The 20,967-nt window shown below is 38.2% G+C and overlaps 1 protein-coding gene across 6 annotated transcripts in view; it reads right to left on the bottom strand.

Annotated features, from left to right (window-relative positions):
• Window positions 1-1,146: 1,146 nt before the first annotated feature.
• Window positions 1,147-20,967, bottom strand: part of tcf12 (transcription factor 12) — a 68,457-nt gene continuing 48,636 nt past the window's right edge. For 3 of the 6 annotated variants that reach the window (XM_034879987.1, XM_034879997.1, XM_034880016.1), the window contains 12 exons: window positions 20,447-20,546; window positions 19,811-19,950; window positions 19,245-19,386; window positions 18,996-19,060; window positions 15,441-15,585; window positions 11,935-12,008; window positions 9,461-9,652; window positions 6,745-6,856; window positions 6,468-6,630; window positions 4,855-5,099; window positions 4,049-4,202; window positions 1,147-3,457 (listed from right to left, as the gene is read on the bottom strand). In XM_034879987.1, coding sequence (XP_034735878.1) covers window positions 4,060-4,202; window positions 4,855-5,099; window positions 6,468-6,630; window positions 6,745-6,856; window positions 9,461-9,652; window positions 11,935-12,008; window positions 15,441-15,585; window positions 18,996-19,060; window positions 19,245-19,386; window positions 19,811-19,950; window positions 20,447-20,546 — 1,521 coding nt within the window. In that variant the 3' untranslated portion in view covers window positions 1,147-3,457; window positions 4,049-4,059. Of the gene's footprint in view, window positions 3,458-4,048; window positions 4,203-4,854; window positions 5,100-6,467; window positions 6,631-6,744; window positions 6,857-9,460; window positions 9,653-10,145; window positions 10,218-11,934; window positions 12,009-15,440; window positions 15,586-18,995; window positions 19,061-19,244; window positions 19,387-19,810; window positions 19,951-20,446; window positions 20,547-20,967 lie in introns of all 6 variants that reach the window. The other 3 variants (XM_034880007.1, XM_034880035.1, XM_034880026.1) reach the window with 2 other exon arrangements.

Genomic DNA, 20,967 nt, shown 5'->3' on the forward strand with positions numbered 1-20,967 from the left:
GTCTAAGATTTACAGCCCAACAGTCCTACAGGTTTAGAGCAGCATGCAACACTTTGGAGATTTATTAACTTCAGTCAAAGTGCATGATGTTTATTAGGCAATACAGGTTTGTTCTTTTCATAATGGCTACTTTAATTTCACGCTTGCACTTTGGTTTCAGTTAATCTAATTGTTGTTATTTATTTTAGTTTTTTTTGCCTGTGCATGTCAAAACAAATTGTAAAAAAATATACGATTTTGAAATTCACACCCAGTAAAATAAACTTTACCAAATTTCCTGAAAATATACATTCATAATCAATTTATTTAATGTATATAAAGATAAAATACATGTTCAAAAAATCATTTAATTTCCCTGTTAAATTAAGTCATATGCCCAGTAATTAAATTATTATTCCCACCAGTCACATCCATTTTTCACATCAGGTGGTCCGTTTAAATGTCTCCCTGTTCATCACTGCTTCCTGCTACACCAATACCGCTGCTGCTGACAAAGCTTCCCCCCCCCCCTTCCTGGTTTAGAGTGTTATCATAACTTAAGTCTGAAATAGTTTTAATGTCTTTGATTGGGCCCACTCTAGTGTACAGGGGGGGGGGGGGTCTCAGCAGTGTGCTCCCTGTTTCAGCTTAGCATGCTGCTTGGCTGATCCAGGGAGCATCATTAGAACAGAACCTTTATTGCCAAGTATAACAGTATTTCCATTTCTTGCAATGAATGGTTAAATCTATGATAAGAGTGTTCCTGAATGGACAAATATGTGTGCATTTCCTTTTTTGCTGGACTGGATTTCATACAGAATGTGTGGCTCTAGCGCTTCTTCATCCTGTGTAAATCCAAATGTAAAAAACAAAAGTAGGACCACAGCACATGTACAGTACGCTGCTATCACACTTTATTAAAAAATAGAAACAAATATTCATAGTACTTTTCATACAGACTTCAATGGCCCACTGGTATTGTTTTCAAAAATGAGTTACATACTATCAAACACTCATTTGGCCTAAATCCACTGTAGAAAATCTAAATGAACTCCCATGTTTCAGAGCTCATCCTACTTCATCCTTCCTCTGCCTTTTCATAAAATACAACTTTATGGAGAGGAGAAAAGCAAATATGAGAGAAATAAATGCACATACAATTGAGTGTAAAAAAAGATGGCACATTTATTGCAACATAAATGTTATATACATTGTGTTTTTCTGTTGGAAAAAGACAGAAAATTCAAATTCTCGTGTTTTTGATGTGCATCCACAATAGCTTTTCATTTGACACAAGAACAAATCTTTTATCAATCAACAACGAGACACTGAAAAGTAAGATGGAGGTTGCACTTTTAGGAATCTGGAGCTCGTACGAAGCCTTTTGAAGTTCTAGACTACGAGCAACAATTCAGCTATGCTCACAAGATGCCGTTTGTAAATCTAGTCTTGTAATAATGGACAGGCTATTGTGGATAACCGTACATTTTACTATCTAATATAGTAAAATAAAGTAAGAAACTTTTTACTCAAAACTTTTGCTTTCAAAAATCTAGAAAGAGTAATATTTAGAATTCAAGAAATATTCTTACAGTATTATTGTATAAAAGACTAACTACAGTGAAAAATAAGCCAAATGTTTTTTTTCTTTTGATTTTCTGTTTTTCTCATATATTATACATGGGAAAGCATATGGAAATACAGAAATAAGTCTAACTTGGCAAACAGAGGAGCAAAGAAATACAGGAAGAACAGAAAATTTAAAAAAAAAAAAAAAGAGAGCAGGAAGTGACATACATTTTAGCCGCAATCAAAATCTGTCAATATTAATACAAGCTCATGAACACTGAAATGAAGAACAAGGCCAAATTCAGTCAGAGATTACACAAATATGGTTTAGGATGTTTTTTTTCTTCACAAAAACATAAATCTTTTATGTAAACTCTTGGTGTGGTCTTCTTTATTCTAATTTAAGTCACTTGTTTGTACAGAAATCTCATTCTGAATGCCTTGTTTGAGGTGTGGCTAATGACAGAAGACAATATACAAAGAAATAAAATGGATACAAAGTGTTAAGACCAAAGACATAAAGCATGCACACTGATAGGGAAAACAAATTAAACTCATGAACAATGTCTTCAAAACAAAAGAAAATCCTGTGTTTTTGTTCATTGTGGTACAGTTCTATGATATTCACCAAAATAGACGAAATATCCAGTCTGGCTTACTGTATATTGAAATACGTAATAGAAAAATAATTTAGAAGTACTCTACACTGACTGAAACAGGACGTCATAATGCTGGAAGAAATGACTTGTTACAACACATATAAGCATAACTGAAAATTTACTCAGGCCAGAAGAAAGTGTGGTTGTCATTTTTCTTTTTAAAACTAAGTCAAGCAATCTTTGATTAGCTGGTGGCGGGAAAATGACAAAAAATCCACTTCTGTGCTGATGTCAGGAGAATGTAACGGTCAGGAGGTTAAACAAAGACAAGAATCTGCAAACATATGTCACTGCTTACATTTAACACTATACAAGAAGGACCCTTTCTTTTAGTTAAGACAATAAAAATATGCAGGGGATGCTCATTATTGAAGGGAAAAACAACTACATCTGAGCTTTCAGTAAACGTAGAGTTTGCCATTCGTCTCTAACCTTTGTAGACAATTCTGTTAATGCTGACGTACTCGAGCCAATTATTCAGCTGGTCAGAAAGCGATCTAAACTACACAGAAACAAACAGGTAGTTTTGGTTACACGTGTGGCCAGTGGCAGAATGAATAAAATATAAATATAAATAGTATATCCTCTGTTTTTTTTAAATGGGGCGCTTGCGTCTTAATTTCTAACAGCTAAAGAACATTTTCAGTTAGAAATAAATATCAGTTTGAACTAGCCAATAAATTAATCTTCTCAGTGCCCAAATATTTGCCCTCATCTTGGACTCGCCAAAGATTTACGAGGGGGGAGTGCTCTGTTTTACGGGTGACATTGGCAAACTATAGATCAACTGAAAAGCTGCATACTTCTCTTTGAAATGACTCCACTTTCCCTTTAGACAAACACTTTTTTAGCTCAATAACATAATAAATAGAAGAAAAAATAAAACAAAACAACAAAGAAAAACAAATTGCTGTTACAATGCATTCGTCAATTCAGTTTAGGCACAAGGCAATATCCACTTACGGTTGAGAGGAGATTGCAAAGTCTCTGATTGTTCAGAAGCAACAACACTTCTTACAGACGGTGATATGTGCTGAAGATTATTTTCTTTGTGGGGAGAAATTTGCAGATGAAAACTGGGAGCTGGACACTTAGCTCTTCTTCAATCTTTTGAGGATTGGATTGTGTTAGTCTCGTAGTTTTGCTTCAAGTGGTCTGCTCCAATTGGTGTCTCAAATTGTGAGTCCTGTCTGTCACCGGGAAGCAAGGTCACTGACTCAAACGGGACAGAAAAGATGTGGATCACTGATCTGGAGAGAGGAAGGGGGAAACAATCACACACGGGACAACACAACTACTATCGCTACCTTTGGTTCAATATCATAACAAGTGGTTGATATTTAAGTGCTATTGCTACTACTTCACATACTGTATTTATAGAACCTACCCATTCCAGTGAGCAAAGTAAAGCTAAAACTAGTCAATTATTCCATTAATGTATTAATAGATCAATCTGCAACTAATCAATTCATCACTAAAGGCGTTTAATATACATACTGTAAATATGACAAACATCATGAGTGTCTAGCTTCCCCAGGAGTAAATTTGTGTTTTTATTGGTTTGTTGTATGATAAACAGAATATCTTTATGGGTTAAGACTGTTGGTTGGAAGAAAACAAGCAATTTGATAAAAATAACTTAGAATTTAGGAGATCTTTTACCATCTTATAAACAAACAAAAAGTAAATTCAATCCTAAATGTAAAAAAAAGATTTGTTAGAGAAAGCCATAAGGTAAAAATACCTGACTTGGCTGAGGTCTGATCAATTGTTTCAGACAATCAGCAGATTAATTAATATTGAAAAAAATTGTATTTGTGCAGCCCGTGAGGTGAGAGTACCTGTCTGCTGCTCAGAGGTGGCCCATGGGGTTAGACGCATCAGTCAGGCCTGGATGGACCCCCGTGTGGGCTTGTTGGGCGTCACCGGAGCCCCCAGACACTTTCTCCTCCTCCCTTCTCTTGAGGCAGGCTGCTTTGGGGTTCAAATTCCGCTCTGTGGGTTTAGAGAGACGGAAATCAAACTTTTCTGCCACTTTCTTTCGCATTTCTTAGAACAAAAAACAGTGTTTCAGCGAGTGAATGAATTCTTTACGTACTAATTTTAATTCCTAAAAATATAATGCTACAGCAAACTGGATGTCATAAGCCAGTGTATTATCACACTTTATTAGCTTCACAGCAGTATCTTGACTGGTGTTGTGATATTTTGGCCGAGTAACATATTTGGCAGCTCTGTTGGTGAAATACCTCACTATAAATCAGTAGCGTAGCTCTGTTTACTGCAGTTCTCATTTCTATAACTCCGTATCCACTCTGATTGTGACACCAAAATGAAATTACTGCTGCCAAGAATCTAATGTGAAGCTTTTTTTTTTGGGGGGTGGGGGGAGCGCTTTTCCCTTTTTCCCCTTTATTTAAGATCAACAGTGGATATGCAGGGAAGGTGGACAGAGATGGGGGATGACGTGCAGCAAAGGGCCGCAGGGTCGATTTGATTTCGGGCCGCTGCAAAGGCCTCAGCCTACATGGGGCAAACGCTCTTACTGGGTGAGCTTATGTGAAGCATTTTAAAGAATTGATTTGATGTGATGCAACATTGACATATCAGTGATTTGCAACAGTGCTCGTGTAAATCTTTCACTGACCTCTGACTTGCTGCTCCAGGTTAAGTATGACGGCCACAGCCTGATGGAGGATGAGCAGTTTAGTCTGGGGCTTCTCGCTCTTCAGGTGCAGCTGGCACATGCGACCCAGCTCCTTGAAGGCCTCGTTGATGTCTCGCACCCTCAGTCGTTCACGGGCGTTGTTAGCCATCCTCCTCTCACGTTCACGCTCCGCCTTCTGCTCCGGATTCAGGTCCTCGTCCTCAGTGATGCTGTGGGAGAAAGAACTGTTTCAGAGTTAAATTCACATACATAAAAAAACAAACATATATGAAAAACACTTTACTAGGGAAATTAAATTTTAATATATTTATATCTGATGTCGTTCTTCTTAAAGTAACAAAATAAATTACAGATTACTGTCTGTACTAGGGCGCCAACCACAGAGAGATGACAGGAAAAGATGTATGAGAGTGAGAGAAATAGAAAAGAGAAAGGTTTGTAGTCAAACTCAAAGCAGTAGGGGTAGGAAAAATAATACATTCTTAGATGCTTTGTGATTCTCTCTAGTACAATTTGATTAATGGTATTTAAATGTTACTGTCTCCAGACGTGTACAAATCAGAAAACAGAGTGACTGAATACAAAAATGGCCAAAAGTTAAAAAATATATACAGTATATATATATAAACACAGACACACACACACACAAACACACAAACACATGATCTAATCACACATGGAAATGTACATAAAAAAGTTGTTGCATCGAGATGCCTTGTGATGCATCGATGATCGGTTTAGAATAAAATTGTTGGCCTCTGAATGGGAATCAAATCATGAGGTGTCAAGAGATTCCCACCCCTGCAAACCAGTAAAGCTGGCTGGCTCATGTTCAGCACCTTTAACCCACAACAGGCCACCAGGGCGCCACAGCCTAAGAAAATGAAATCTAATCTTCGGTGAAACAATCTAATGGTTGCATGCAGGGGCAGCTGAAAATTAGCAACCGATTTGCAAAAATGAACTCATTACACTGAAGGACCAGGTAACAAGCTATGTTAAATACAAAACAACGTTAAAATGTGTCAACTTAATTAACCAAAATGAATGACACACATTCATGTTAGTGACAGCTTATATAGCATAACACAGATTTACTTTTTGACCTGGGGCTATATGTAATTCAGTCTGCTTCCCTATTTATAGCTGCTGCAAGATTAATAACAAGAACAGGAAAGAAATTACGTGTCCAAGTTCAACTTATCAGTGTATTTTGTTTGTATAATGTGTAATATATTGTGGCACTGACCGAGATTTCAGCATTTCAATCCAAAACCTTTTTGCTGCGATTCTGCACTGATGTTAAAATCTGTCACTGACAGAAATCCATCGTGCTGGACAAAATCTTTGAGGTGTGTAGTGAAATTGTCTTTGACATGATGTAATGCACAGATTAATGTTATTGTTTGGAGAGAACATTTCTCTACAATAGGTAGGCTACCTCTCAGGCCTTATCCTGAGAACCACAGGATCAATCCTCAAGATGAATTGGTTTAAACAGATTTAAGTTCAAATAATTTTCTCCCCCCCCCTCACACTTGATCTGATTTTTGAAAAATATTTTGTTGGTTTGTGTAGCAACATGTTCTTACCTCGTGCGTGTGCCTGTTCTGGGTGTACGCATTTCTCTTCTGTCGCTCTCATCATCAGACTTGTCATCGGTGGAGAGGTTATCGTTCGTTTCATCCTTGTCCTGTTTCTCCACCTTCAGCTCCAGGGCGGCAGGCAAATGGCCAGCCAGGGCTGAAGCAAGACCTGTAGTAGACAATGTAAATGTAAAGGTAAGACCGTGTACACAAACTGAGCCGTGCTCATATTTGGTCAGCCATTTAATGAGTTGATAAGAACGAGGGGTGGAGTGCATCAGACCTCGGAAGGTTTCCAGTTGGTGGTGGAGCTCTGTGCTGGATGGGGAGCTGACGCTGACCACGCCTCCCTGGCTGTTGTTCAGGCTGGCGGCATCGTCAGTGTGGGCACCCCCCTGTTGCAACACAGAAAGGAATCATTGTCAAAGAAGGAAGCTGACATTATCTGGAGACGATGCATAAAACTATATTTTTTGGCAGGAGGACAGCTCTTAGTAAGAACCTAAATTAGAGGAATAAACTTCAGGTGCCACTGCAGGTCAGATTCTGTATTATGCTAGATTCACACAGGTCAAGTAATTTAAATAAGGTTATCACATGTTTTTTTTAATTAAGATTAGATGCTATTTGAAAGCCTGTATATTTTACAAGATTTAACTATTCATATGAAAAGCTATTTTTTGCAAACAGAGCATTCGGGGTCTAATGTTTGATTCAGCCTGTCATTCCCAACACTGGAGGGTGCCTGAGTGATTTGCTTTACAGTAGTTTGATGTAGAATGCATAACCAAGGGTAAAAAAAATACAAAATAAAAGCCACCTTTGTAACAAGACATATGAAAACCTCTTTGCTCCCACATGCTCAGGCCTGGCTCTCTTTAACCACAACTACGACCACGTCTGTTTCCCATGTCTAAAATGAGACAAATGCTTCTGTGTTCTGTTTCAAAAGATGTCAAGCTGAACCCACTCAACAGTCTGCACATTTCCTTCATATTTTGTCCACATTCATAGCATAAAAATGGTCACCTCCCACTGTATCGTACCACAAAGTCCCTCCTTCCTGAGGTTCACCACATGTTCTGGAGCTATTTAATTTACCGTCTGAGAACCAGGGAAAGGCGGGGAAATCGTCGCTGAGGGTGTCCCCTCCTTTTCTTAAAGGAATGTGATCCCCAGTCACTGTTGGCCTCTGTTAACCCCGCCACCCCGAGACCCTCCCAGTCCTCAGCTCTACGCTAATCTTTCCTGTGCTCTCAACAGATGTCCAAACAACTCTTTGTCTGGAGGAGGAGGAGGGAAGCCTGGGCTCTGGCAAGAAAAGAACGCTGCCATTTTCATGGCTAGGCCTGATTACCATACAGCTGAGGAGCTCTATTTGGGTGGAGGCCATGGGTTCAGACACACGTTTCCAACGATTCAGATTTCCTGGGTTGTTAAAAAGAAGTGATGAAAAGGGGTGGAAGGGGTATAGGGCGGGGTGTCAGCCAGAGTAAAAAGCCTGTGGCTGTGCTGTGCCGAGGCTGTTGAGCTCAGTCTGAGGGGACCTCTTCCCACACAGGAAGTGCTGTGTTAGTGCAGACACAGTATGTTCTATCTCACAGTCACAGTCGGTCAACATCAATGCCACAAACCAGCTCTCTGTAACAAATACATCAAACTGAGCTCTTCTGACAACCACAACAAACAGAGACAATTCAAAATATATTAATGTTGACAAAGAATATTTAAGTCCACAGACCAGAGAGAGGCATTGAAAAACCTTGTTAAAAGTTGGACAAAAATACAGTGCAGATTTGATGATCATGCCAACAAAACAAGTGAAATCTTTTTGGTGAAAAATAAACATTAAAATGTCTAAATGGAAATGTGTTTTATCGTCCTTTGTGTTGCACTCAATTTGAAAAGGGCATCAAACAAGATATTTATATTGAATATGCATTTCCTGTCAGCTGGATGCCTGGGCCTTGGTTATCAGGGAAAATACAACAGTACTACAGCTGAAAAAATAGACGACTAGTTGATTAGTCCATCGACAAATTTATAATCAGCAGCTATTTAGATGATTGATTATCATTTAAGTCATTTTAGAAGGAGAAATGCCAATTGTTCCACTTTCCCAGTTGTGAGGATTTGCTGCTTTTTGGTTAATGTGACAGTGAACTAAAAACGTTGGGGTTGATTGGATAAAACAAGCAATATGACAACATTATCTTTGGTTTAAGGAAGTTTTACGGACAGAACAAATACTTTTGTATTGCTTTACTTCTGGAAAACCAGATAGATCTCTGATCTTCATCTGAAGGTAATATCTAACTTAATATTAATCATGAGAGGATATTATTTTCATTCATAAAAAAAATAAAATAATGAAACATATTGTTGAATGTGTTTATGTTGAATTGTGACTATGACTTTTTCTCTCATCATTTACATGTAGTATCTATCCGGAAAGGTAATCTAAACTCTTTAGAAATAATTTTCACACACACTAAACTAAAGCATCAGTTCTAATCAATTCTGGATTACAGTTGGATGAGCCAACGCATTTTATTTTCCACTGCAGAGGTGCCAAATCACTTGGCTCTTTAAAAGGAAATACCTTGGATAGAGGATGGGTGAAGACATCATGATTCATACTTAGACCTGCATTCTCCTATTTCTCAAAAGGTTTAATGCAACACACAAACGCATCCTCCACCAAAACACATATTCACTCCATTACGCCTGTTTTTCTCATTTCTCTTCTACCCATGTGTATACAGCCGCTCTCAAGAGCAAGGTGAGCCTTAGGCCAGCCATGACACTTATGGAAAATATGTTAGTATAAATTCAACTGTCCATGTGTGGAAAATGGCTAGTTTTTACACATGGCAGCAGACCTGTTTTGAACAAGTGGTTTAGGAAGTTTAACAAAAAGCAGTTTCTCCCTCACTTTATGAAATATCCTAAATGCATATACAATTAAGATCTACAACATTTATATGAAGTCCTCATACCATCGCTGCTGTCCGACTTGGAACCAATGCAGAAGAGGAAAAGTTTGCTCCAAGGGCTGCTATTGGCCCATTTTGTGCCTGTCCCAGCAGACTGTGTATGTCGCTGGGCAGACTGGCAGTGGAGCCCACTGCATGGTTCCTCAGAACAAGGATTGCATCATCCAGTCTGTCCAGACGATCCTCCATTCGAGACTGGGAGGACCAGAGACGTTGAAAAGTGAAGGGTTAGGGAGAGGGAGAGGGAGAGGGAGAAGAGAGGAAAAAAAGGACAGAGCAGCTTAGTATAAGCACATTAGGACAAAAATTGAAAACACAGATTATATGGTGTGGACTTAAAAAGAAAAAAAAAACGTCTGAAACACAAGATAAAAAGGCAATTCAAATTCAAGATCAATTGAGCCGTTTAAGCTTGAGTCGTAAAAGTCAACAAATGCTTTTATTTTAGATCAACTGAATAAAGGACAGATGCACATCAGGGGTGCTTCAACAATTACAGTTTAGAATATAACATAACTTAAGCTGATTACTGCAAGCTGGAGCGGCTAAAACATAACAGGACAATATGGCAACAAAGGCAATAAAAATGAAAGTGCATTTCACTGTGAGGTATGTGGACTGCAAGTCAAAAAAAAAATGACCAAAGACGTATGGAACAATTAATAAGTAAAGACTATCTAACGAGTACCTCGCAGACATCCTTTAAGAAAGACATGGCATCCTGGAGATGCTCATGTAACTGCTGATGAACTCTGTTTTTCTGTTAAAGTCAAATAAGAATAAGACAGGATTATAAAAAAGATCAGCATCTATAAATACTGGAAACACGCTGTGGATAGAGATTCTTTTTCTAAAGACACAGACAACAAGGACAGGATTTGGAAGGAAGCACATAGATGCTGACCATTCATTTTCTAAGGATGTTTGCACATTTAATAACCCCTTCTACCATATTAACTATAAATTCACATCCTCCACATTTTATTAAAAACAAAAAGTGTTTCTTTACACAATTGTTTCCAAAGTTTTGTGTATAATTTCACTGTCAAAATAAATGTGATTGTTGGTAAAAGCTGCCTTCTCCATTGTCGAGTGTCAGCATTGAGGGATTTACCTTATATATTATTATGTTCATTATATCCAGCTGTGTCTTTCACAATACTCAAATGATATGAAGCCAGCTATTTTAACGAAATCAATACAGATAACCCCAAAACGAATCCTGAGATTATATCATTTGAACTGCTGCCAGTGGAATTATTCATTCACTAAAAATGAAAAAAAGAGTCATTGGGCATGAAGGTTACGCATTCTTCAGACTCAATGGTTTTAATTTTTACATCTTAGACTTGAAAAATTCTAAAGTGATAAGTGACTTTCAGACATATGTAATGGCCCCACACATACAAAAGTTGTTGTTTTTCTAGCAGCGTTTCCATCACTGGCAAGCTTTTCAAACAGCTTGCCAGAAAGAGTTTTTTTTTTACTGAAACGTCTCAGACTTTTACTGTTATTTGACACTAACAAAAAAATATCTTACCTCTCACTACTGAAGGTTTATCAGTTAAAGAAACCTATAAGATTCAACAATAAATATATAACTATAAGCACCACCTACTACTGCGCTGCCACATCACTTTTATCAGCAACAGCTAATTTTCAGGTTATCTGATTTTGTTCATTTGCATTGTTAGCTTCACTTGTGTCTTCTCAGTTATCTTTGGTGGCCATGAAGAGACAAAACAATGCTGGAAGCAGAGTGGGAGGAACATCTAAAACATCTAAATTGTGATTCTTTGAATGGGACTATTTGATAAGATTTCAACTGGAATGATTTTCACCTTTAAAAGTCGTGTTCTGTATTTTGAGCTATTTAAAAAAATAAAAAGTGTTTAAATGGTGGATCATGCAGCATCAAATCTTTATTTTTTTTTTTTAAATGATTGTAAATTGTATTGCTACAACATATACCATGGTCTGTATGTTTTGTTGTTTATTGTCTTATTTGGCTTTATTGCTACATTTATATTTATCATGAAAAGCAGTTTAGACTTCTGTTATAATAATATATTATAATTCAACACTTTCCTTAATAATAAACCTCCAAACAGAAAATGGAAATTCATGACATTTTGCATCAGGTAGAAGGGTGGATGAAAGGTGATCTGTAGCTCTGGTCTCATGGCAGCAAAGGAATCCTGGATAAGTTGATCAGCAAACAGCTGCCACCCCCACACAAGCCCCCTAAACTAAACCCAACCCCCAACTGTCATCCCGTTCTGACCCATGACGTAGAGGACAGATGGCAAGCCCCAAGGGACAGGTATTGTTAAGTTTGGTTATTCCTCTACCCCCACCTTCTTCAGCAAAACATTTGTCGGACAGGAATCTCCCTGTAATGCTAGCTCAGTCCTTCACGGGTAACTTATCCAAAGTAAGCAACCATCATTTAAGACAGAGACATCCAGGGAGCTTACCAGTGAGTGAAGGGAGTTCTCATAATTTGGAGAGGAGGGGCTCTGTCCACCAGCACGGGGCCACTGGTTGGTACCTGATAAAGAGAGGAAGAGATGTAGCGGAGGTCAGAATTAGCAATCCTCTGGTTCAGTTTCCTATCAATATGGCTGATAGCTGTATCCTGCTCCACTGGGTACACTAATACAAAGCTAACTGACACACACAATAACAGGCAGTCATAACACACTGACATCCTGATTTTCTGGTTTCTTGTTGTTCTATGTGGGATATTTTGATCTTTTAGGGCTCAATTGCATCATTTCCTGATGGCTGGACTGCATCCTGACACATGAGCCAGCGGAGGCTTCGTCTAATACCCATTTCCACCCTGAAACGTACGCTGCATCTGCACATCAAAAAGCAAAGCAGTGAGAGGCTGGAGAACAATATGAGAGATCTGATTTTAGACATTTTCCTTCACACTTCCTCTTTCCCAGAAACGTTTAAGTCTCAGAAAACACATCAGAGGGATTAAAAAGCAGTGCAGTTAAATAGTGTTTTGACTCATGGCTTTCATCAGTGTTCTTGATGAATATGCCTGAATATGCATCTGGATTCAAGTTCATAATCTTCCACAACAGTGTTGCTCAGTTATCTTTCTGTTTAGTTTTCTGTCAGTCAAACATCTATTGTGTTCATATATTTTCATATATATGAAAAATCATGAATTGTAATCATGTGATCTACATATATAGAGAAACCTAATATACTCTGGACTAGAGATTACAATTTACCTTTGGCTGGAAGAAGCTCACCGTGGACTTTCTACAGGTACTTGAGCCAAACAAATAACATTTACGGGCCAGTACAGGAAAGCAAATCAAGCTGATTTGATCCGGTGTAAATTAGTGCTAAAGGAAAAGGAATCCACATCTGCTCATCACATTTCCAGTTCTACGTTTTTTTTTTTCTCTCTTTCTAAAGCACAATCTTCCAAGGAACCTGCTTGCCATGTGCAACAGGAGGCATTGCATTATTATACATATAAATATAATATTTTATATATATTGCATTCTATCCTTTAGGGTGAATTGAAAAACTCCTCCTTTTTATAATAGCAAGGCAATACAACATGCAGACCAGGATGAGTGGAAGCATTTACAGTATAGCAGTACGGGCCTGGGGATTGCTGACTGTGATCAAATGTTATCTTTGCCTAATTTAAATAGTAATTAAAACGCTACAATGGTTTGAATGGCATTCTGAGTTCCACGTGTGAGTAGACTGATGCCATATTTGTACTCCTAATTATTTCTTTTTACAAATCAAGGCCTTTGTGGTCAGACTAAACATAGTAATAAACCACTGAACTCAACACTATGGTTTATAAAAGCATTACACTGACAGAGAAAGAGTAAACACCTAATGTATAATTTTAGACACACCCTCCTTAAGCTCAGGAAAAAGTTTAAAATGTGTTTTTGCATTAAATCCTCACAATGAAATGTTTCACTAAACTTTTCCACTTAAGTTTTCATGTCTCTTAACTCTCACAGCCTTGGCTAACTCAGACTTTAATTAAAATACTAGTAAAGTGACTTTGGAAGAGGAAATGAAGAATTCTCTGTTCTGCTTCGGCTTTCTCCCAGGTGAGTGAGACAGACACTCCACATGAGCCTCTGCTGGCTGGTGGCTATGAAAAATTAGCCTAGGGCTTTGGCTCCCACGTGCACCAGAGAGGGCTAATTGAACAAACCAGTCTTGAGTAATGTGCTGTATATTGGTGTTATCCTAATGATGAATGGATTTTCAACAGCGAGGCAAATTTTGGGCCAATTTCAAAGTATCCCTCTTTTTCTAACCCGCAAAGCGTAATGAGGATGAATAATTAGCAAAAACATACCCATTTCCTACAATACCAGACATATTCATCTTGCAGCATGTATTTTATTTCTTACATATATATGAATCCCATTAATAAAAAAAACACTGAACCTGTATACTTATGTTAATTTTTTTCCTATCATAAAAAAATCTGGTAACATCACATACTGTTATAATATAATAGCATCTGTTCAATTATGCACATATTACATGATAAACTGGACTATAAATTATATTGTTATGCTGCCAGGTGTAGCATGTTGTACTGTAAATAGGTCAAAAGGGAGAATCTCCCTATGTTAGGCCGTCATAGCCCTGATCATCAGCTGAGTCACAGCCACCCTCCTTCACCCAGTGGCAGATAAACGAGGCCTTTTGCAGCCTGGTCTGGGTGTATGTGTGTTGGGGGGGGAACAGCTGTCCATGGGGCAGGGCAACAGCTGAGGATGAGGGGGGCACACGTAGAGACAGCTGTCGTCACTCCATTACCACACATGACACAACTGCCTGCTAAAACAACACACTGGGCTTTCCTCTACTGTCTCCCCTGATTCACTTTCCATTACTCTCTCACCTCTGGTAACACGTCTGACATATTCTTCTTATACACGTCTCTTTTTACGGTAAAAACCAAGTATATCAAAAAAAGGAACCGTCTTTTTAACTATGGGTTGAAAGACGGGCTATGCACGGTTTTCCCCTGTTTGTAGCATAATATTAATATAATTCAGGGGGAGGCTTGTCTGTCCATAATCAAAAGCCAAGCTGACATAAAAACACAAAGAGCCAAGCACTCATGTGGAAAAAACAGATTTTGTAACAGTAAATCTACTCCTAAGAATTTGAGACCCACTTCAAACATTTTCATTACAAGATTTTCAAATCCTTCTGTACCCTAAAAGCCCCAGCCATAGTCTTTTTCATCTACACTGTCATTCCAGGGCTTGTCAATAAAACTTAATTTCCATAACTTAAAAAAAAATCCTGTTTGAGTAAAAACATAAATGTTATTACATAACACTTGTCAGTTCAATTTATGAACATGAACAAAGACCCTCCTAAAAAGCTGAGAGCCAAAACTGGTCTGTGATGTCACTGGGAATCTATGTGGAGCCGCTCTCTCGGCCATGAAAATTAAGCCAATATCGTGGATACAGGACCAGCAAGCGCAGATGTGACTTGCAATACTGATTTTATGCTTTGGTTCAAAGCACATCACTTTGTTAACTCAAGGACTGCAGATAGAATGCAGTTAATCTGGTACAAAGCAACTCTCTTTGCTTGAAATTAATGTTACAGGGTCCCAGAAAAAAAAGAAGCTTATTTTCCAAGATCCCTGTTAAAAAAATGTCATTAACTAACCTGGCATAGATAAAGCATAGAGAATGATAAGAGCTCCTTTTAGTGAAATTTCACACTTCACTATTCTTAGGCTTTTATTAATACAACTAATGCACTGCATAGTAAAAGTAATGAAATTATTAGAAAGTCATATTCCTGAAAATCTCTGAATGAGTTTAGCTATTCTAGGTCAACACCTAGTTCTAACACAATTTGATTTAACTCGTAAAGTATTCTATTCTACTGTAAATATCTGCACGGGAGGTGTGTAAGAGATTAAAATCCAACATTGGTGCTCTACCTTGTCTTCCAGACGGGGTGCCGCCACCAGTCACCGTGATACCTGCTGAGGCAGCACCTGCTGTGGCTGTTAGAGGTGAAGGAGAACCAACAGGTGTCGATGGGTTGGATGGAAAACTACTGCTAGTGTGGTCAGGTGAGTAAATCTGGTGGAGCAGAGAGAAGGAGATATAAGTACAATTCCTCATTAATGCACCATCAGGAGCACAAAATAAAATATATACAGTATATATATATACATATTGATTGCTGTTCTTTATGTCTTTAACAGCTGTTACCATCTTCCAGCCAAAAATGTGTAATTAATTAATGAGATTTTACTGCCAGGGATGTCATAAAAATGCTAAGTGCATACACATGAAACGTTAACGATGCCTTAACAAAATGATAAAAAATTAGATTAACTTTTATGCCTTTCACATGTGTCTTGTTTTTGTATCCACTTTGTAGTTAGTGGCGATCAACACCAAGACTGAATACTGTATATTATGATAGCACCTTTTATTCTTTTAATTAATGTTGCTGGACTAAAAATTTGTTTTGTTATTTTATATGTAACAGTTATTCATGTCAACATTGAGTGTCAATTTATTGAAAAAGGTTTAAACAATCGTATGTGCATGTAACACAAATTAATGCTACACTGACACTTTACTTGGCAAATTAAAATATGTGGGGTTTTTTTTAATCTCCCTTATCAAGACAGGAAAAGGAGAATTGTATATAAAATGGACATTAACGATTAAATAAACATGCAAATAAGAAAATGCAGGTTGAATAACAGGTTGAATTAAGGTTACACTGTTAAGAGGTTGGTGTTGAACTGAGTAAAAAGAGAGTTTTCTGTTTTTGAAAAAAAAAATTACTCATAGTTAGTTATAAAACTTTTTTTTTCTTTTAGTTTTAAGTTAGATTTAGAGGGGAAGGTTTGTTTTTCACTTGTATAGAAAGTCACTCTGGTTATTATTCCTCTGTGGTTTCGAAAAGTGCAGACGCCCAACCTGGAAACCCTGTTAAGCCAACAACAGTAAATCTCAAAGGGCTGCATTCCAGCCTGCACCAGATCTTGTAATGTGGACCATATATCAACATCTAGTATGATTCAAATGCTGTTTATGTTTTCATGTTTCTTAACTCTATGAAGAGGACAACTGGGGACAAATGCCTTGGTTGATTTTGAGTTATTAACAGACAACTCACAATCACTTTATTGTGTCAATGTATCCTCTGCTAGGTTACACCGAGGTCAGTGAGCTTTAGGATGACATGTCAATCACAAGGGAACGAGGAGATTATGTCTTCAAACTACCACAGGGATTTCATCTGTTTAAACAAATGCTGGATTAAAGCACAAACACATCCCTGATTTTCTGTTCCTCCTGTAATAAGAGGATATTGTGCCATAATGGACCATGTCTCGGAGAACTCAGGGTATTACTGCTGGATCCTGTCTAATTAGCAGAGGAAAAAAACAGCAGATCCACAGAGATTTCTCCTCCAAGTTCAAATCAAATTGAGCTTGCATGAAACTGTTTGACTTCTGTAGGGATGATAGAATGCACTCATTATTAATACTCTTCTTGTTCAATCTTGATCTCTGGGCTTTAGTTTTTCAATCAACTTGGAGTATTAGGATGGATGTTTCATTTAAGTGTGGAGGAGGGATTGACCGTTGTCCAAAATGGAGGAATGACTATATATGCTTTTCTATACTGAAATATAGCGAAATATTTCTCAGTTTCTCAAAAGCAAGCTGTGTATAACCGTGACGTCTGACCCGACAATATATATGACTTTCTATTCTTCTCCCTCACTGGCTCCTAACACTGCATTCAAAGTGAAACATGGCTCATTTTACTGGAATAAATGAAAGCTCCGCCTCATCATCAGTCACGCTCCCCCAGGCGGCATGGGGCCAATAAGCACGGCCAATTTAAAAGGGCGGACAACAAAAGCTCTACAAAGGGTGGCCCGTGGAGTTGAGCCACAGCAGTTATAAACTCCCCTGTGCCCCCTGCTCCATCACCCACCCCCACCCCAGTCCAACCGTGTCCATTTCACTCCAGCTTTGTCATGCTAATAGAATTGAGTCTGCAAATATAAAGGACTTAATTTGTTATTAACGTCCCTAAACTGTCATTTTTGTCTAGTGCAAAATATTCTTCCTAAACCTACAGCTTGTACTAGGGTGTGTGAATTTAAAATTGTCAATACAAACTTTTTAACAGTATCTAAAAAGATTTTGGTGATATTTTAAGGTTTAGACTTGTAAAATCAAAGCAAGTAATATAGCAGAATGTAGTCTGGTAAATGGAAAGGCAGAATTGCAAATAAAATCCTAGAGAAAACATGTAGTTTCTCATATTTGAGGACATGTCAAGGCTGGGATAAGATAAGTAATGCCAATTATGTTGTGCTACCTTCAAGTTAGGGATACTTTCTACACTTCTATACAATTCAAGACATTTATTCCCATTTTCTTCAGCTGAAAGAGTTACCCTGTGTTAAGTTCTGTGTCTAGGCTAAATGTTAAACCTGTTGATGGTTTCTCCTAAATTTCCATTTTCATTTAATGGACAAATTTCCGTCTTAGGTAAAAAGAAATTGAAGACTGAGTGAAGTTCTATCCAATCCTATTTGGGGGTTAACAATTAGTTAATAGTACCTTGTGTACTGTAAATATGATATGAAGGAGCTTTAGGGCTCTGTTATAGAGACCGAATCTAAGTAAAACAAATAGATTATCAATCAACTGACGTGTGGACAACTGTATGCAAGACATATTTCCTTCCATTATGTGAGCTACAGTAAATTAAACACTTTGATACTTTGATACATTACAGGATGTCACAGATATTAATGACTGGTTTTCCAAAGTGAAGTGTAATCCACTGGCTTTAGGAGTATTTTTAATGTACAATTCCCTTTCTTATATGCTCTTAGTTTAAGCCCACAATTATCCAGGCTTAGCCAAAAACAAGTAAAAACATGTCCTCTGGGCTTTTTTTTTTAATCAGCAGTTAGTATAGCACTTAATTCCTTGAATGAAAACTGAGGTCACCTTCTTTAGAAAATAGAGATAGAAACAAGCTATTGTTTGCGCTTCACACCCTGAGAGGAGGTCAGACTTGAGGGGAAAGGCAGAGACTTCTGACAGACAAATCTGAATGTGTGTGGGTGTCCTGGTTATGATCAGGCTTTTAGAATTTGCTGGTTATGTTGCACATTTAAATGTCATGGTTTCAAAAACCTGAATATGCTACCTGGAGTCGTCCAAAAGAAAGCAGGATACTGTGGCATGTAAACACATTATCCAAGTTTCAGAACTTTGTTTTGTTGGTACAAAACAAGCAACTGCAAAAAGATTATCAGAAATTTGGATACTGTTAGAGTCACGTATACAGGGATATGAATGACCATGTTTCTCATGTTCGATGTAAACATCATTTCCTGAACCAGGATAAGACACAAAACCAGGATACTTGTGTGCTTGGAAACGCACTCATTGATGCTATGAATGAATAGTAAAATAAACGGAAGTCCAAGTTAAACTCACGGAGGCTAAAGCCTTGCCCAGTGCATCTCCAGTCTGTGAGCTTCCAGTGGCGTTCCCCCGATTTGCTAAGAAAACACAGAGGGAGGCTTTGTAACAGCAAACTCAAACAAATAACAAGTGGTAACGGTATAGAAAGCAGCTGTCTAACTGACTGCATCACTATTTTTACAGAATGGATGTTCAACGCTGATTGCTGTACATCTGAGGCCATTCTGAGCAGGTAGCTGAACTGTCAACACAAGAACGTACCCATGGCCCCATCAGCTGAGCTTATGGACGGGGTGTGCGCTGCGTTGACGAATGGTGAAGTGCTGGCACTGCTTCGGCCGAAGCTGGACACGGGAGGAAGACTGGCATTCATGTCTGGAGAGACTGAGTGTGCGGGGTAATTCTGGGAGACAAATATAAAATAATTTTTAAAAAATACATAAACACTCTATTTTCAGTAACAAGAGCATATTCATTCTCTGAATTCTAAATTCTCCTTGACATCTCCCAGGCTGCGATGAGAAAAATGTACCAAGGGACAGAGATAAAGAGAGGCCAGGCAGCATTTGCAGGCTCCCCGTGATGCCCAGCCAGCTGAGGCAGGTGGAGATCAAACACTGACAAAAAGGGTCAGCAGTGTCTTCACTGATAATAACCAACAACTTAAGACACACCCAGTCTGACTGTGAGTGGGTTAAGTCCTGAAAAACAATTGACATGCTGTATGTGCTTACCAATACCTACGTGTGATGCAAGATTAAGTACCTAACAATCATTTATCACCTGTCAATATGCTTAGGTATTACCAGCTGAGAGGGGCTGCTTACCAAACGGTCGTGCGAGTGCAGGCTGCTGTAGTTTCCTGACTGTGGCATGTGAGATGAAGATCCGGCAAGCATTCCCCCATAGCCAGGCTGACTGATCCCATTGGATGAGTTCCAAGGGTCAGAAGAACTGTGGGTACCATCTAAAGATAATAAATGAATAAGTTTGGTATATTATTGTATACAACATGCACTTTAGTTTTGACAAAATGCCAGACAGCGGCTAGCCTCCGACCCTACACTAGACTAAACTTGGGATCCTTTGGCTCTTGGAACTAAAACATGATCCTCATCCTGAACACAGCTGAGATAACACAACAAATACCAACAAAGAAGTCTGCTCTTCTGTAAGTTACAGTGAAATGGATACTGAATACAGGCTATACATTACTAAATACTAAACAAAAGCTGTCTGGCAACATCAAAATGTCATTATTGAAAGTACTTCGGTACAATATTCTCGGTTTTGATATGTCATTGTGATGACTGACAAAATGATAATAAATTGACGATTGAATGATGGATGATATTCTTAAAAACAATATAATAATATATTTTTGAAAACCACTGCTGTAAGAATAAGATACTCCTAGGATCTAATACTCCATATTAAACATGGCAACTTGCTTTTGAACTTACCAAAGAAAGTGCTTGCAAACATGCTGCTGGAGGGTTTAGGAGAAGAGTAGGAAGGTGAATCTCTATTGAAGTCTTCCGAGTTTGGAGATGGTGCGTACACCTGCCGTGAGAACATAAATGTTAGTAGAAAGTATTATCAAGCACAACGATGCTGAAACCTATAAAAAGCACTAGCTTTCAAATTTTAATTCCTATAAAGTATCACAATCAAGATTTTGGGTATATGAACGTATGTGATCTCCCACGTACAAGTAAAAGACCATGTGCAGATATGGCCCTAAAACAACAAAAACACTTTAATGACTAGCAAGCAATCAAGCTCATGATGCGAGCAGTGGATTATCCGCGGTATTTGCATTTCAGATCAACCCGACCTCTAATGGAAGTATAATGATACTCGCTTACATGCATAAAGTAAATGCCTGGCAAATTAAGCATTCCCAGAGAGGCAGAAATCAAATAAGTGGTACAAAAACTGCCTGCTTTGATTTCTGTATGTTTGTTGGTGGTGGTACATTTAA

This window comes from Etheostoma cragini, chromosome 1 (assembly GCF_013103735.1).
Source record: "Etheostoma cragini isolate CJK2018 chromosome 1, CSU_Ecrag_1.0, whole genome shotgun sequence".
NCBI lineage: Eukaryota > Metazoa > Chordata > Actinopteri > Perciformes > Percidae > Etheostoma > Etheostoma cragini.